This window comes from Podarcis muralis, chromosome 5 (assembly GCF_964188315.1).
Source record: "Podarcis muralis chromosome 5, rPodMur119.hap1.1, whole genome shotgun sequence".
NCBI classification, from domain to species: Eukaryota; Metazoa; Chordata; class Lepidosauria; order Squamata; family Lacertidae; genus Podarcis; species Podarcis muralis.
In genome coordinates, this window is record NC_135659.1 from 40,600,375 (window position 1) to 40,619,037 (window position 18,663).

Below are 18,663 nucleotides of genomic sequence, written 5' to 3' on the forward strand. Positions count from 1 at the left end.
TGGCACCAAGACCGCATTGGTCACCCTTTTGGATGACCTGTGCCAGGAAAATGACAGGAGGAACACAACCCCATCAGGTCTACTGGCCCTCTAGGTGACTTTCAGTACCATCATGCTTTGTGGTGGTTCTGCTCTTATTTGGGTGTTTGGTACCAGGTAGTGGTGCTGGGTGGATTTTTCAGCTTCAAGGAGCTTATCCTATGGGGTTTCACAGGAGCCAATTCTATTCCTTGTGCTGTTTAATATCTACATGAAACTACTGAGAGGGACAATCTGTAGTTATGGAATGTGCTGTCACCAATATGCACATGGCACACAACCTTATTTGTCCTTTTCATCAGCTGTGATGGTGGCAGCAGGTGTTCTTGGCAGGTGCCTCAACATAGGAATGGACTGGATGAGAGCCAATATATTCAGGTGTAATCTAGACAAAATGGAGATACTGGTGGGTCATTTCTGAATCTATAACTGGGATTCAACCAGTTCTGGATGGGGTTGCACTTCCCCTGAAAGATGCAGCTCAAAGCTTGGGAGTACTGAAGGCACCTGTGGCCTCCATGGCATTGAATACAGTTCACCAGCTCTATCTTGGATGGCTATAACCTGGCATCAGGGATCTACAATCTGATCACCTCCTGCCTGTATTACTGTGCTATTTGATGGTCTTCCCCTGAGCAAGGTCTGGAAACATCTGCCAGTGGAACATTAAGCAGTGGTATTGCTTAACTGAGACCTGGCATCTTGAGCATATTTACGCCAGTTTTTACTCACTTGCAGTGGCTGCCAGCACATTTCTGAACCCAATTCAAAGGTTCTGCAAGCTCAACTTGTGTCCATTGTACAATATTTTTGGCACAATGTGGAGACATTTCTTCCCTCCCCCATGCTTTTCAGTAGTTTTATTTATCTTAACAGTCACCTGGTTTTAAGGGTTTTAGAGTTTTATTATTCTTTGCTAAAAGTTTTTAGTTGTTGCTTAGCGGATTTTTTATGTTGGTGATGTGGTATGGAGAATCTTCTATGTGTAAGTTTTGTAATACAGAGGGGTTTGGCTGTTCCACATTTTGGGGACGTAATTAGGTATTATATATTTTTGTATTTCTGAATCTATGTTTTCATAAGTCACCTGGAAGGACCAGTGCAGATGACACAAAAATCCAGAAATGAATAATAATAAATAATTGATGAAGACTGGCTAATGGGCCAGTTAAACAAAGACAGAGGTCGTGTAAAGCAGGAACAAATGTTTGTTATTAGCTTATAAAGAATGAAACCCCAAACACTACAAGCTGAATCTATAGTTCCCTAAAGGAAAACTACATTCAAGTACAGTCCAATCCTATGCCTCATTACTTGAAGACCTACTGACCTAAACAGGACCTATACCTGCAACCCATGTACAAACATCCCACTCAGTAAGAGAAGTTTACATGTGAATGTCCTTCTGGATCAGAAACCATGTATGTAGATTAGACGCACCGTGGTACATATCCAGAGATAAATCATTAGTTCTGTCTTGAAACGTGGATTTCTACACGCATATGTCCAGTAATTGTCTTCTGCCAGTACTTTCTCACAATACCTTGCTGTGCTTAACTATCTCGGGCTTCATCCGTTTACATTTCGTTCACATACATGGCTAAAAAAATACAGTAAACAGCACTGAAGCACCATCTTTCACAAGAAACAGAAGGTTTAAGGAGAATAAAGTCTATTGCTTTTTAAATTATCATCTAAATTATTCTTGTTCTGAGGCTGCAATATTTCCGAAAGCAAAATATATTTAGACACCATGTGTTTACTCCTATCTACGTGTAATCCAATATTCCGATGGATACCCAAGAAAGCCTGGATAAAGAATGAGCTTAAAGAATACTCAGACAGCATGGCTAATGAAAATGAAAACATCTTGGCAGTGAAATCCTTTTTTGGTAACAATCCCTGCAATCCAATTGCAAGTTTCTATTACAAGGACTATTTGGACCACGAAGACATATGTCCTAAAATTACTTTTCAGCACAGCATAGCAGCTTGACTCCCTCTTAGGGAAAAACACTTGAACCTGTTTTCCTGTCAGAAAGTACATAATTTTAAGGAATATTTTAATCTATTGCAAGCAATTATTCTTACAGGACAAGGAGCAGCCTGAATACATATTTGCCATCCTCTATCTATGCTATGCGGCAAACTCGTTCAGACAGTGCAGTTCCTTATGTGGCCAAAACAGCACTGACCATGAACAAGGGAGAAGTATCAGCAGATTAGGGGAAGTATAGAAATGTTTTTAAAGTATATATATGGGGGACTGGGGAGACTCAGCAACCCACCAAGAATGCTCAGCGAGCATGGAAAACTGAGTACTAGGGACAGAAAAGTTGAAGATAATGGAGCAGAAACTTCTGAAAGAAGCTCTAACTAGCTGGCTGGAACCTCAACAATGTGATATTTTGTTGAAGGTCTCACTTATTTTTAAACCAATTAAAAATCCTCAGAATGCTAATTGGAAAGCTGAAACCTAAAATGGCTTACAGTATGATTCTACGCATGTTTGCTTAAGCAGCAAGTCCCACTGAGTTCAATGGACCTTACTTCAAAGTAAGTTGCTGTGACATTTTTAAGGCCTTCCTTGTACAGTGGTATCTCAGGTTACATACACTTCCGGTTACATACGCTTCAGGTTACAGACTCCGCTAACCCAGAAATAGTGCTTCAGGTTAAGAACATTGCTTCAGGATGAGAACAGAAATCGGGCTCCGGCGGCACGGCAGCAGCAGGAGGCCCCATTAGCTAAAGTGGTGCTTCAGGTTAAGAACAGTTTCAGGTTAAGTACGGACATCCGGAACGAATTAAGTACTTAACCTGAGATACCACTGTATCCATATATGATCAGCATTATGTGTAATATCCAATGTTAACCATACTCAGATTTAAGTCAATTGATTTTTGGGTGGTCTTTTCAGGGAAAGAGTTAGTTAGATCTCACCCTGTAAGTTCCACTGAAACCAGAAAAATATGTACTTCTATCTGAGGTTGAAGGCAGACCATAGACAAGTTGCAAAAGCAGTTCTTTCCCATGGTGCACACATATATTTCTTTTGTCTCACTGTTACTCCTGGTAAAACAGATTCTGAAAGTTCTTTTAAGTAGGGTGATGGTGGAAAGTGTATGGGGTTTACAATTGGCACATCTGTGATCTTAAAATCGGAATTGTCTATTGATGTCCACATTGAGTTGAGCTTTTGTATTTTGAATGCCTCCTCATCCATGCATAGGGCAAAATAGGAACACAACAGGTTTCAATGGGTTTTTTTATCATATCCACTTCACAGCAAATGAAAGGAACTGGCACAGTCTCTGCAAGAACTGTAAGATCTTAATCTGGTTTGATTTATGGCCTCGTTCTTAGTGTTCACCTTTCCTGTATTTTAACTTATTGCAAGTTGATATGAAACTTATTTTTAAAAAGCAATGAATACATTTAATAAAAAATAACAATAAATGGAACATTTTGCAGTCTATTATAAAGATGCCAGACTTTAGAACTTTCTACTTGGTACTTGACAGAACAGAGTATTATTGTCTTCTTTTTATCACTCATTTTCATTATCCACAGACTCATTCAGCGACATTTATTAGGTTGCTCATGATAGAATCTTTGCCTTTAACTTGCCAACGTCTTACTATTTTAACAGTAATGCATTTCATTAGAAGTGTGTCCCTACCACTAGTAAACATTTTATGCATATCAATACAGTGATTTTCTGGGGACTAATAGCCTCTTTAAAACTCAATTCTGTATAACCTACCTCCACCCACTAAAGCAAAGCACACAGAGATTGTCATTGAACAAGGCAACTTGTTCAGCATTCAGGAACATAACAGGAGCTAGAAAGTCCTGGTTAATTTGCATGTTTTATTGGATGATATTGACCACTTATAACTGGATATGGCATGGGTTTATTATACTTTTATTCCAAAACAGTAAATGTTAGAGGAACTTGAGTCTGCCTTTGCAAAAACCTCTTATCTTGAGTTGGAAATCTATGACAACTTAAAGCAATAAAATTTAATTCCAGTTCTACTTCTTTATTGTTTTCCCAAACTTTCCCCAATATTCAGATGCACCTGCGCAATCATGAAGACTACAAATCTGCTACTTAATGGAAAACAATAATTTCTAACAGTGCCCAAAAGGCTTAAAAAGATAACTCCAAAAACCTTCTGTTGGCTATCCATGTCTGTATCTTCTCATTGAACTACTGTACAACCTTTGCAACGGAACATAGCTATTCTACACAAGAGTTAGAAAAGCCAAGGGGGAAGAAAGAAAAACAGCTTCAGCTATCTATTCCAGTTGTGTCACTGATGATAGCAATGGGAAGCAATTTAGAATGTGTAAGTTCTTTAGTCAATAAAATAAAACTCTTACAAAACTTTCCTCCACCTACCCTACAGGCATATATTCTTGGTGAGTGAATATGAAAAATAAATAACAATGATGGTTTCAGCAACAGTAAAAGCAATAAACAAATTGGGGAGGATGAGAACATACAAGTGCTTTTTCCAAAGGCAAAAACAAGGCACAGACAGGATGTTGAACAAAATCTCATCTGCTTTCCGAATAGGAGAACAAGAAGCAATGCCCATTTTGTTTTGCTTCTTTTCTCCTATTCTGGCTGCCTTTTGACTTTCTTTATTCAGGGATGGGAGTTCCTGCTGAGCTGCTGCTCATGCCACCAAGTGTAAAGTATAATCCCAACACAGGGCAACAAGCAAACTTCCTATCCACAGCACTGTATCCATTGCAATAAAGCGAAAGACAACTCCGCATGTTTTGCTGCTATGAAAGCGAGAGAGGAGTGTTCCTCCTTAACTCCCTCCAGCCCACAATCCCTCCTAGAACTTTCAAGACTTATGTTTCTGCATGTGTTGCCTTTCAACCAATTATAGAGACGCCCCCTCTCTCCCACTATCTCAGGAGATGAATGACGATACCTACCCACCTGGGTCACTTATCATTATCTGCAAAGTTCTGGAATCTTATTATTCCCTACATTAAAGGGGGGGGACCCTCCCCCTTCTTCTTCCACTTTGGAGAGGATGTGCCTCTACAAGCCTCCCTCCCAGCCCAGTCACCTCCGTTATCCCTGGCAAGTTCTAAATTACCTCTTCCCTGCCTAGAGACGATGCACCTCCGGGCCATCTTTTCTCTCCCCACGGGTTCCCGTCACGCTCCTTGAGTGACCAACTCTGCGTGACCAAGCTCCTTCCACAGCTGCAACCCATTAACTCTCGGCTCCAGCCCCGGGGAAAGCGGGGGGCCCGTGGCTCATCCTCCTCCCCCCCCCCGCCGCCCCTCCGAGGGCTCTGCCCCGAGCGGCGCTCCCCACGCGCCGCGAGGGAAGGGGAGAAATGGGGGCGTTTCGCTCACCTGGCTGCTGCTCTCGGCGGGCAGGTTCCTCAGCAGGATCTTGCGCCTGTTGCTCAGCTCCCGCCTGGTTCCGCGCAGCCTGCGGGCGATCTCCTCGGGGGCCAGAGCGCGAGGCGTCCCCCCCGCCGCCGCGCCCTCCGACTCCCCCAGAGTCCCGGGCAGCTCGGCGCCGCTGGACCCCGACGATGCCGCCATCTTGCCGGCCCGGACGCGAACGCAGCTCTCACACCGCCCGGGGGGTGGAGGCAGCGAGTGGGGGAAGAGAGCCAGTCGGGGCGGGCTGGGCTTGGGTCTGGGGCGGCGGCAGGGGGCGGGAGCCTGGGGAGGCGGGAGCTGGGCGCCACCCCGCGCGCAGGACCCGGCAGCCACGCTGCATACAAAGAGAGGAGAGGAGGACGGTCTCGCCCGCCTCCGCCTTCCCCTCGCGCCCCCCGACATGCCCCCTAACCTCTGAAGTACATCACTGCACTCTTGCTGCCTCTGCTTCGCCTCAGAATCACGCCCAACCACAGTCACAGCGCTGTTTGGCGTGGTTGGGTTTGGGGTTTTTTCGGTCGAAAGAAAATGATAACACACTTTTGCTAGGTTGCTTAAAGAACAAACGCCGTTGTTTTCGGAAACAGGCGCGGCTGCTCTTATTTGGAACTGCAGCGCTGCGAGCCGGGCGAGCACGACTAGCCAGCAAGGCTGCTCTCCTTTTCCCCTTTGCTAACCCTTTAATTAATAAATAGCCGGGTTTTCTACCTCGAGCAGCTGCGTAAGAGCGCGCGAAGTGGAAGGCAAAGGGCAATTCGCCAGCAGTCGAGATGCAACGGGGAGGTGGGGCGGGGGGAGCAGTGCCTGTTGCGCTGCATATGCAGCTCGCAGAAAACGGGACGAGTTGAAATGGAAGTGAGCTAGGCTACAGTCATATGCATACTTGTTTGGAAGTACGTCTCATTGAACTCCAAAAGACTTACTTCGAAGCAGGCAGGCATACAATGCACCGTTGGGCCAGAACGTGGTGTTACAATGGCACTCTAAAAGCCATTTCTCGTGCGCGTTAGGAGTCGTGAGAGCTTCTGGAGTTCCTCACAGGAAGGGCGGAGTGTGAAAAGCAAATAAAACTTAGTTGCCGTTAGGGATCTTTCTTTTCTGCTTTTGCTTTGTGCCTGTTTTCCTATGGGGGCATGGAGTTTGCATGAGCTTTCCAGACCCTTACATTTAGCCACGTTTAACAGCCTCTGTAGAAAAAACTAGGGGCATAAAATGTGAAACAAATTTTATTGTTTTAGAAAGATGGACCTTTTGTATTTTGTTTAATGTTTCTTCATTTTTATTTTTTGCATTGCTCTGCTGCTTTGTTACTTGCTGCCCTGCGCTCCTTTGGGACAGGATACAAATTTATTAAAAAATAAATATTATTGTCGTTTAAAATGGCTTTCTTGGTTAACTAAATAAAAATTTAAAAATCGCAAAAATATGTTAAAAAATCATAGGAAAAGGAGAAAGAAACCAAACTGACCCAGAACACAAAGGACATAAAATCTTGTTTGGTTTCAACAGTCACCAGGTCAGCTGCATAAAAATAAAATAAACAGATGGGGTCACAATGAAGAAGAACTGTTGAGTAGAAAAATTCCACCCCGCCTTGTGACCCTCCCAGTTCTACTTCTGCCACCCACTAACAATGGAGGAACACAAAAGTCACTCTGCCAGTGCAGTACAAACATGTCCCTTGACAGAGGGCTTGCCAGTAGAGTAGCAGCCAAGCAAATGGCCCTGAAACTTGGTGTTTTGGTGTTGGGATCAGCCAGCCCAGGGTCTTAAAACCATCAAGCAACAAACATCAGGCCCAATCACTGCTTCAGCAGGCTTACTGCCTGGTCTGCTGCCCACCTTCTGCCTGAGCTACTAGACAAGGCAGGGCTGTGGATGTGACACCAGCCCCATTGATCTGTAAAGCCCCACTGATGGTGGGGGGAAGTTTGGATTCTGCCCTTTTCTGTTTCATGGTCTAAAAATACCAACAAAACAGTTCTATAGCAAAATCAATATTTCCCCCTCCTTTCAATTAACTTATTCATGAAAGTTAATAACTAAAATTAATGTTAAGGATTCCCTGTACTCTTGGCTCTATATGAGCAGCAGTTGTTAGCAGTATTTCCTGGGAAATCATTAGTCACACATTGCAGCTGACTCCTTTAGTTAAAGGTTGCTGAATCCTCCATATTGGAATTGCTATAAATAAACCTGATTGCGCTTTACTTAAATGGGCAATACAATCTATAATATCCCATCATAGACTGGTTGGTCCCACACTTAATTACCCCTTCACTTTCTACAGCTGCAAGTTGTATTTGGGCTGCATTTTTGTATTTCCAGTTGCACTAAACATTGCACATCAGTAAAGACCGACACCTATTTGCAGGCTTTGTCTGACAAACCGCACCATTCGATGGTCTGATCCTGTGATTGGCTGCATGAGCAAGCCAGTATTTAAAGTAAGTAAAACGTAGAATATGAGGTGTTGCACTGAAATGATTGGCTAACCCAGGATAGATGCACACTGTAGCTTAGTTGGTGCTCCTATGAGTTGATGGTGCTGCTGCTACTGCAAGTGTGGCATGCATGGTTTAAGTACTTCATGCAAAGTTTTTGCACAGAGCTGATAGATTTGGGCAGAGGGTAAATAGAACTGGTGACCATTTCCCTTTGCAATAACCTAATGTCACTTTGTCAGCACGTCTTGCGTCTCAGATATTTGCCAGTTTCCTTTTGCAGCGTGACTGCAGGTGACACTCAGCGTAACAGGAAAAACTTGCCCCACTTGCAAGTGCAGGACTCCGCTCCCTGCAGTTTACAACTGACCAATGACTTCACTTATTTATTTATGTAGTCAATTGATATATCACTTAGTTTTGATTGTCTCTAAGTGGTGTACAAGTAAAACAGTACAATAATGATAAATACCAGGAGCAAGACTGTAACAACATATCATAGGACTAGGACCATGAGGTCAAAACAGTTTCCCAACACTACTGTCTGGACTAGGGGTAGGCCTTCTCAATCTGGCCTGCGGATGGTCCGGGAATCTGTGTGTTTTTACATGAGGAGAATGTGTCCTTTTATTTAAAATGCATCTCTGGGTTATTTGTGGGGCCTGTCTGGTGTTTTTACATGAGTAGAATGTGTGCTTTTATTTAAAATGCATCTCTGGGTTATTTGTGGGGCATAGGAATTTGTTAATTTTTTTTCTTCAAAATATAGTCCAGCCCACAACATGGTCTGAGGGACGGTGGCCCACCGCTGAAAAAAGTTGCTGACCCCTGCTCTGGACGGAACCCTGTAGGCAGGAGTGAAGAAGCCACTGTAAAACAGTGCCCAATACCCAGCCCACAGAGCCAGTCCAGGAGGATACCATGCTTAAGGGTACCAAAAGCCACAAGAGACTGAGAAGCAGACGCACAGATGCATTACCTCTGTCGTACTCTCAACACAGGTAACCCATCAGGGTGACCAATTAGGGCACAAGTATCAGAAGTCTTCTGCTTCTGCTACTGCTCTCTCTTGTGCTATATTTGTATAAAAGCCAAGAGACTTTGAGATACTACCCATCCATTCTGGGCAAGACAAATAGAAGTGCAGTTGAAATTATGTTCATCTCAGGACACAGTTGACTAAGAGATTTGAACGTATAAGAAAGCTACTTTAAGGGAAAAAATCTGTAATGTACTCACAACATATTAAGTTTGTAACCTGCTGGATCATTAAAATCTATGTTCGCGTGTATCCTGGGTCTTATTGTATAAACACACCTTATATAGCAACGTAACATCCTTCATCTTGTTAAATATGGGTTTGCAGTCGATTTAACAGCTAATGTTTTATAATTTTAAAACAGGGAGAATAAGCCATTTTGTAAAACTAGTAGTTTAGTCTCCAGTGACCAAGTAAATATTTCTTTCCACCTTCTGTTAGCTGGTTTTACAATCTTTATGTAGGTATGGAAACGACTTCTGTTAAGATTCCAAAATGTCATAAAAGGTAAAGTAAATAGTCATTAAAAAGAAGCAAAGAATGCAACAACACCTGCCCATTTCATGAGCTGCAAGTGCTTGTCTGGAGTGGTGAACTGCCATTAAATGGTTGAAGGACATTACTGTGATTCTACTGCTACTCAACAGAAATCTTCAAATGAATGGAAAACCAGAAGTGGTTCTTCTCTGGCTCAGATGATCTAGAATCATGGAGGATAAATTATTTGATTACTTCCCTGGAGTATGGTGACCAGTTTAAAAATGGACTGCAGAGACTGAACTCTGTTCAATCATCTGAACTTCTTCTATAGCAGTTGGCAACCTAGTTGAATAAGGCAAGGATGGAGAAACACCGAGAGGGGGAAAGTGGCCATTTTCAGTAGGGCAAGCAGTGTGTGACACTGGAGGTGGGATGGCCTTTTAAAACAAGGTGTGAGTACAGTGAGAAGGGAGTTCAGAAAGGCTCTGTTGAGCTAGCTTGTTGGTGTTAGCTTCTATGTTGTACCCACTTTTGCTATTCCTCCTTGTTAAGCTGCTTGCTGCTGCTGCTGTTTTAAAAAACACTCAGTGCCCCTCCAACACCATTTATTCAAACTTATCACTCTTCCATTTCTCAGCTACCTCCTGTGAGAGGGATAAAGGATATAGAATCCTCCAATATTCTATAGTGCCTTTACAGACTGTACTTCACTCCTGGTACCATGTGTTGTCTTCAACGTGAAGTTTCGGCTTCCACATAGTAAATTATTAACAGTCAAACACGCGTATACGGACAACACCCACTGCCTGAATTTAATCTTCTCCGACTCCGACTGAACAAGCTGTCAGGCATGCTCTTAAAGATACAAGAGCATAGATCATCATGGGATGTGTGCACAAAGGGGGCTGCAGAATAGGGAAAAGGATGGGGCAGGGCAATTTGGGGTAGTCTGTGTGCAAGAGAGAGTTGAGAAAAGCAAGGAGGAGGGCAAGGGGGGTGAATGTGATAATGGGGTTTGTATGCAAAGGGGGCTGCAGAAAAAGAAAGCGGGGAGGCATGGAAATGGGGGTGAAGATGAAAGCAGATGCATGAAAATGTCTGCAGAATATATTCAGCTGGGTTATTGTATTGGGCCCAGTGTATTACACCCTTTTAGGGTGTAAAGAAGAATTGCTGTGCCTTGGTTTTCAAATTGCTAGGCTTTTGGCTTTGGCCCAGAAAATTGTAAGCACATGGGCTTTTTATAGACAACTACAGGAAGTCTAAGATCCATTTCAGCACATTTCTTTTCACTTGATATATAATGATGAGCACCCTGTGAAACCCGGGTTTTCTGCATTACAGTGGTGCCTCGCAAGACGAAATTAATTCATTCCGCGAGTTTTGTCGCCTTGCAATTTTTTCGTCTTGCGAAGCACGGTGTCGGGAAAGTTTTGGAAAAGCTTCAAAAATGACCAAAGTCTTTAAAAACCTCAAAAAAGGCTACCACACCGCGTTCTATGAGTTGCTCCTCGAAGTCAAGTCGCAACTGTATTAACAGTGTTAAGAAAAAGGAAACAAACTTGCAAGACGTTTCTGTCTTGCGAAGCAAGCCCATAGGGAAAATCGTCTTGCGAAGCAGCTCAAAAAACAAAAAACCCTTTCGTCTAGCGAGTTTTTTGTCTTGCGAGGCATTCGTCTTGCGAGGTACCACTGTATAGCAATTGCTTTTAATTCCTGGGCTAAAGCAAATCTACACTGTGTGTCTAGAAAACTCTCTAGTCCAGAGTTTAATACCAGCACTCTAAATTTTCAGTGTATAAATATCTCTTTTTAATCAGCATGAAGTCTGGGGGGGAAATATTGTCTGCTATTGCTCATATGATGCCATAATCCATAGTAGGGCAACTTATTTAACTGCAGAAAATAATGAGCAATATCTTGAGGTCTGCAGATTAATCAGGCTGAGTGCTGAGTAAGGGGCTTGCTCCTGAAACCATTAAGAGTGCATTATTATTAAAATGGTGTGTGGAAGCACCCAGGCTCTTCTAGGTGCTGTGCAGATTTCAGATTACACTCAGGGACGACAGGATGAAGAAACAGGCAGAAGTCAACTACTCAATTAAAAATAATAATAAAATCTAGCTATCTTCGAGATCTCAAGTAAAAAGAGAGAGGGGATAATTTAACAGTAGTGACACAAAGTTAAATCTAGTCATGCCTTTAATGCCCCTATGAAGTAGAAAAATCCCGAAACGTGTGTATCTTAATAGGACTTAATTGTCAGAAGTACAGATAGGCAGGCAGCAGATACCAGATAAAGAGCATGTGATCTTTAAAGTTAAAGCAGAGCCAGCAAAAGCCAAGGTTTTAATCCAGACTAATGAGTCCCCTTCTGTGACCTTGATCTGTAGCCAGCACGGGTCTCCTTAGCCAAAATGAAGGATAGCTCTTCAGTTCAACCAATTCTGAAGATGAGAACAGAATGCCAGAAGTCTGTGGCATCGGCTACCCTGGAAGAAAAGTTAAAAGCATTTGTTTACTATTATTGTTACATGTTAACTGTGGGCCAACTGTAGTTAAGCACTACCAGTACTGGGATAAAACAGGTGATAATGTAGATCCACGGGGTAGGTGGGATTCAGAGTTCCTGTAAGTGGAATGTCACTCATGGGACATTCCCACCTGAGGGAGGGAGGGAAAGGTCAGTTTCATCAAATTCTCCTCCTTTCTACAGTGCTCTGTAGCACCTGAAAGCCCAGGGCATAGGAAACAGTCTTCTACTCAGACCATTGGGTCCATTTAGTTAAGTATTGGCTCACATGAATTTCAGAGGACGTTCCTTAGTTCTACCTGGAGAGGCATGGGATTGAACCTGGGACTTTATGCATGCAAACAATGTGTTCTACTGTTGAGCTATGGCCTGCCCCTGCATGCACCACCTGAGAGGTGCATGTGCCAACCCTCTAGCAGGGATGCTCCTTGTGACCGAATTCTATGCTGCTTTCTTCTGGGAAAACTTTCCTCAACCTGATGCCCTCTAGATAATTTTGACTACAAATCCTATCAGCCCTTCAGATGGTAGTCGAGTTTGAAACATTTGGAGGGCACCAAATCTGGGATATAAACACTGCTGGAGAAGTGCTATTTCATCAACAATATGCAAGAACCAACCAGAACAAAGTCCATATTTGAACAGAGTCTGCAAACTGACCACATGGCTACACCAGCTTAATTTTGTTCTTCGTTCTCGTTACCCCCCTGCTTTGTGTAAAAGCTTGTTTGATGAAGGGTACAGGAGAACTCAAAGGACTTCTGTAACATTCTGGTTGGTTAAAAAAAAATGATATCCAATTGTGGGTTTTGAAGTACTTTTAAGTGTGTTGGTGTAACGAAAGCTTTGCACATGTGGCAGTGAGCATACTGTGCGTATCAAAATCTGTAGCCTGTGGATTGATGAGGACATGTGTAAAAAGTATAAAGCTGAGCAGCAGATGGATCAGGTGAACCAGAGCTGTTAAACCTAAGAGGCTGGCCAGAACACTTTCACCCTAATTCTCGGTACATCTCCTTCCCAACCTGCTTCAGATTTTCCGAGTTCACTGGCTTTCCCATCAATTCATCGGTATAAATTTATTCTTTTCCTTGGCTTATGCTCCCAAGTACCCTTTCTCCCCCTCCTTCCCCCCCAGGACACCCTAAGATTGTAATGCAGCTGCCCATGTGCTTTCCCCCTTTCTCTGGGTAATAGAAAGGAGTAAGGTCATTTCAAACTCTGTTGATGCACCATCTAAAAACTGCCCGTGAAGAGGCTCAGCCTGCCCATTCAAGAAAGGACTGATTTAGTAATGCTAACTGTTCTCACCCTTCTCAACTGCAATACCTGTTTCAGAGTTTAAAGTCTGAAAGATACACATCTCCATCACTGTGGATGGCAAGAATGGATCCAAGCTGCATACAGCACAAGTGTAGGGTATACATTTCCAGGCTGTTTTTCTCTCTCTCTCACACACACACACACCAGTGTCAGGAGAGCCGCAGCAGAGAGCGACATCAATAGAGGTTAGCTCTTTTGTCATGTGCCTTTGTTGTGCATTTGCCGCTGCGCTCCTTGCAAGGAGAGTCCACGTCAGTCCGTGTTACTGGATTCCTGTAAAGTCCACATGTATCAGAAAACGGTGACTTCCACATGCACTCTCCACAGCGGTATTTCATGAAGTTTTGAGTTTGAAAAGTGAGACACGAAGATGACACAGTTGGGGGAAATGACCTAATGTTTGAAGACTCTACGCAATCTACTTCTGAGCTGAAATGAGAATTTGCTGAAACAAAGTTATGTCCAGTTATATCAAAAGGAACTGTTCCAAAGTGAACTCACAGACCCATACTTTATATACAGTTTATTCCACTAGAGGTTGTAATTTTATACATAGTATAAAGGGGATCCTGGTAGCACAAGCATCCTTACTTTACCATACTGCTTAAGAACCATTTTTTACATATTAAGTATTAGGTACCCTATCATTAAAACAATATCTAGAGATCTTGTAAAAAACCAAACCAAAACCCTACATATAAATGGATGTTTATCATAAGCACAGTGCAAGAATGTTTTCATAATATTTGAATCACAATGAACAAAATGCTGTGATTTAAAACTAATTGAAAATTATGATGGCCCATGTGGCACCCAGCAGATGATGCTAATCACTAAAGCAGTATTAATTCCAGATAAAGGTGACAATGGGCTCATCATTAGGGTTCCAAAATAAACCTTTCACAATGGCCCAAAACTTTACAAAGCTTCCCATCTACCTCCCCATGGGTTGCCCTATCCATTTAGTGAATGTGAAAAGGGTCAGAAACAACAGACCATTGGGATGGAAACCAACTGGTGCCCTTACACTCAGGGAAGGGCTTTTGATCCAGCAGACATCTGCCTCAATAGAATCCCACCACCATCAAATCATCCTTACACCATCTTATAGGTAAAGGTAAAGGACCCCTGGGTGGTTAAGTCCAGTCAAAGGCGACTATGGGGTTGCGGCACTCATCTCACTTCAGACCAAGGGAGCCAGTGTTTGTCCACAGACAGCTTTCTGGGTCACGTGGCCAGCATGACTAAACCACTTCTGACACAATGGAACATCGTGACGAAGCCAGAGCTCACAGAAACACCGTTTACCTTCCTGTGGCAGCGGTACCTATTTATCTACTTGCACTGGCATGCTTTCAAACTGCTAAATTGGCAGGAGCTAGAAAAGAGCAACGGGAGCTCATCCTGTCACGGGGATTCAAACTGCCGACCTTCTAATCGGCATGCCCAAGAGGCTCAGTGGTTTAGACCACAGCAGCACCCACGTCCCTATAACACCATCCTATACCCTGTTCTGGAGGGTTCCCCAACACTCTAGAGCTAATTTCAGGGGTCATTGGGGGGGGGGGAGAGAGGGGGAATAGCAGAAATTGCTTCTCCTCTTCCTTCTCCAACCAGGTGTCCACTGAATCATCCCTTCCACAAACATAAGGTCACCAAGTGAATTCAACCCATTATTGTTTTCTATTTCACCAGTTATGAATAGTGTTTAAACACTGCATTATCACTGCGCATGGAAGCAAACCCCGCCCAGGTCTGAGAATGAACAGGATGGAGTGTGGGGAGAGGATTCCTCAGTGCTTTAGCCAGGAGGCTTGATATCCCTCCTCCCCACGTTAAAATATATATTTATATATAAAAATACTGTGTTATAAACCATCTTCAAAGTGTACAAAATGACCATGGAAACCAAACCTCAATCATGTAAACAAATCAGCTCACAATTTCTTCATTTTCCCTTTATAGCATGGTGGTGGGGGAGGAAGAGGAGAATATCCCATTCAAAGGGGTGGCAAGTCTTCTTGAAAAGAACCACAACTTCACCAACACAAATAAAACATAGACTGCATTCATGGAGAGCATCTGATGCTTTTGTTTTTTTATCTTCCTCTCCCTCAGAGTTCATGAATGTTTTGAGTTCAATAAATAGTACAAAAATAATCCTTTATTTAAAAAATCTTGAGATGCACTGTCCCAGGTCCCATACAGCAATTTGTAAGTGAAAGGAACTTTTTTTTCTTTAAAAAAAACAACCCACAAAAAAGCCTCTCAACAAATGGAAACCTCGTGGCAATGTCTATTTCTGGAACTGGCACTTTCTTTGTTTCTGGCTGCAAAGATTTCTGTTCTTCCAGTTAAGGAAATAAACTCTCTCTCTCTTTCTCTCTCTCCTTTGTCTGAGCACACTCTTTTCTTGGCTCAGACCAACAGGGTTCAAAAGGCTCCGTTTACTGTATAAACCTTCCTTCCTGTGTTTGGAGGCCGAACATTCCTACTATTCCATTTTATTGAATGTTATGGCAGGTTCATTCATCATGCTAATTTCTCTTCCACTTCAGAGCCAACCTTACATTTTGGAAATGCAAAGTTTTCATGTGAAACGAGTCCAGTGAAGTTAGTCAAAACCATGCCTCGTAACGGTTTAAACGTCAAGTCTCCTCTCAGCTGCATTTTTTCCCTCCCAAGGCCAGAGGTCATTAGCATTCCGCATCTACAGTATGTACTGTGACCGCAGCCTGTAAGTGGTGACTGTGATGAAGTGCTGGGTGATGCAACCTGTAGTGGTGGAACTTGTGACTCAAGAGGGCAGCAGTCTGAGGAGGGGTATCCAGGTCTAAATCTTCATCATGATTGCCCACGTCTACACCAGCTGACAATGGGTCGTTATTGCAGGGAGGGTTTTCGCTGTCTTCCTGAGGACTCATAGTACTGTAGCCTGGAAAATATAAAGCCGTATTGGTAAGAAGCGATGGCTGTATATAGGCAAACAACAACAACAAACTCAGAAATTTACACCACTAAAATAATGCACCCAATCCTAAATGCCGCTTGGGTGTTGGGATTTATTATTTGTTAAATTTGTATGTCTCCCTGTACCTGCAGGTCTCAGGGCGGTTTACAAGATACAAATCTCCATATAAGAACACAAAATACATAATCAAAATAAAACAAAAACAATCCAATAACCCCCTTGTTTGCTTTCCTCCATACCCTCCTAGGTTTTTGCCTCTATAAAGCCTTGCACTGAAATTCCTGGTTTTCACACATGATTCAAATTTTCATTCGAAAAGGCAACTTTATAATTATACTGCTTTAACTTCTTTGTCCAAGGAGGTCAACAGATCACACTCATGTATGTTTGGGGAAGTATCCATGACAAATCAAATCGGTCTTCAGCCTGAGCAGAACCTGTCAGTTTTGTATGTCAACATAAGTTACCTCAGAGTGGACTCTTAGACAGTTGCTCTACAGAAGTGTGGACATAAACTACTCAGATGTCACCATAAAAGGAAGGAGGGAAAACAGCCATCACAAGTCCAGTAATCATAAAGATCTCCCTAACATGGCTACTCCATTTATCTTTTGTACTTAACCATTTGCAATGAAGTAAATGAGAACATGCCCAGAGCTACAATACAGCAATACAAGGAACCTGTTTGGAGCCAGTATGATGTACTGAATCTCTCTTTGGATAGAAGACCCATCGTTGCTTGAGCAAATGCAATTTGTTCAATAACGTAACTGAGACACAATGGCATTATCTCTAAGAAAACAAAACCAAAATAAATAACAATTTAAGATCCCCTATGGGATCTCATTTGTGTTTCCTTTTATCTGCACTGATGCTTTGGGGCATTTATCTGCCTTTCAGTTACTGGCAACATTGATTGGAACCAGCACCATTAAAATCCACAGTTTGAGGGGATATTTCAGCTAATTTGTCTGGCTGCACTTAAGTGAGCTTTTGAAGTCCGCTACAAAGAGAGAGAGAAAAGCCCTAAAGATGATGGGGGGTGGGAGAGGAGAAGAGGGTGAGCAACGTCCAATAACATTGCCACCCAAAAATATATGGAAATGTACACATACTCTGTAAATATATGAACAGGCAAGAAATAGTTTTCAATAACAATACATTTTTCAAAAATAATAGTATTAGGCAAAGAAGGTGCAACATATGCCTGCTTGTTAGAAGTCTTCAGATCTTGTACTGCAAAATTTAATTGAGTGCAGTACCTTACAAATAAACTTGGACAGTGTGACATTTTGTACAAATCATCAACAACAAAAACAGCTTCATACACCCAGCATGCACCACTCCCCTGTGAAAGATTTTTGTTATTACCAAAATCAGTGAGAAACAGTAATACACTCAACATGTAACAGTTCACTGGAATGAACTGGTCTTCCGCTTGCTTCCTAATAGTCCATGACCACGAAGCCACAAAACGTGTTGCTCAATGGCCTGCTTACTCATTTATTTTTTAAAAGCTGTTTCTAGTTAAGCCAATCAGGCAAATATTTCCTCCAACACTGTCAGCTTCTGACAGTCTCAAGGGCCACATAGAGGGGTCCGTAGGGTGGCACCAGGCAACCAAGCTGGAGATTTTTCCATCCCTGCTTTATGGCATCAATACTGTAGGGTGATAAATGCAAGAAAGGCAAGGTTTATTTGCAACATTTGGTGACTGGGGGTGTCTTCCTGCTTGTGGTTGTACTTAGGTAAAGGTAAAGGGGACCCCTGACCATTAGGTCCAGTCGTGGCCGACTCTGGGGTTGCGGCGCTCATCTCGCTTTATTGGCCGAGGGAGCCGGCATACAGCATGACTAAGCCACTTCTGGCGAACCAGAGCAGCGCATGGAAACGCCGTTTACCTTCCCGCCAGAGCGGTACCTATTTATCTACTTGCACTTTTGATGTGCTTTCGAACTGCTAGGTTGGCAGGAGCAGGGACCGAGCAATGGGAGCTCACCCCATCGTGGGGATTCGAACCCCCGACCTTCTGATCAGCAAGTCCTAGGTTCTGTGATTTAACCCACAGTGCCTCCTGCATCCGTGATTGTACTTACTGTTATTCAATATATCACTCTCTCAAGTTGTTCTAGACTTGCTTCATTCTGCCTTGCTCCCCTTCAAACACAATACTACAATCTCCAACCCGTATTTAGTATTTTTGTTATGAAACAGCAGACACCTTAATATATCAGCATGCCTCTTTGGAACCATTTTTCACATACTGGGTTATGAAACACATCTCATTTTAAAGGGGAGTTATCTTTAGAAAAGCTAGTGGACACTATAAATTGTCTGAAGTAAGGAATTACAGAGATCCGTTTGGAAGGTGGACACTCTCTAATCTTGTGCCAGTCTCTCTGATTA

At 42.9% G+C, this 18,663-nt stretch overlaps 2 protein-coding genes across 6 annotated transcripts in view; both read right to left on the reverse strand.

The window, feature by feature from the left end:
- RAVER2 (ribonucleoprotein, PTB binding 2) overlaps window positions 1–5,798 on the reverse strand; it is a 45,994-nt gene extending 40,196 nt beyond the window's left edge. For 2 of the 4 annotated variants that reach the window (XM_077928635.1, XM_077928636.1), the window contains exon 1: window positions 5,432–5,793. In XM_077928635.1, the coding sequence (XP_077784761.1) occupies window positions 5,432–5,626 (195 nt within the window). In that variant the 5' untranslated portion in view covers window positions 5,627–5,793. Of the gene's footprint in view, window positions 1–5,431 lie in introns of all 4 variants that reach the window. The other 2 variants (XM_077928637.1, XM_077928634.1) reach the window with 2 other exon arrangements.
- A 7,996-nt stretch (window positions 5,799–13,794) lies between these two features.
- CACHD1 (cache domain containing 1) overlaps window positions 13,795–18,663 on the reverse strand; it is a 120,147-nt gene continuing 115,278 nt past the window's right edge. For both annotated transcript variants that reach the window (XM_028733195.2, XM_077928633.1), the window contains one exon: window positions 13,795–16,221. In XM_028733195.2, the coding sequence (XP_028589028.1) occupies window positions 15,983–16,221 (239 nt within the window). In that variant the 3' untranslated portion in view covers window positions 13,795–15,982. The remainder of the gene's footprint in view (window positions 16,222–18,663) is intronic.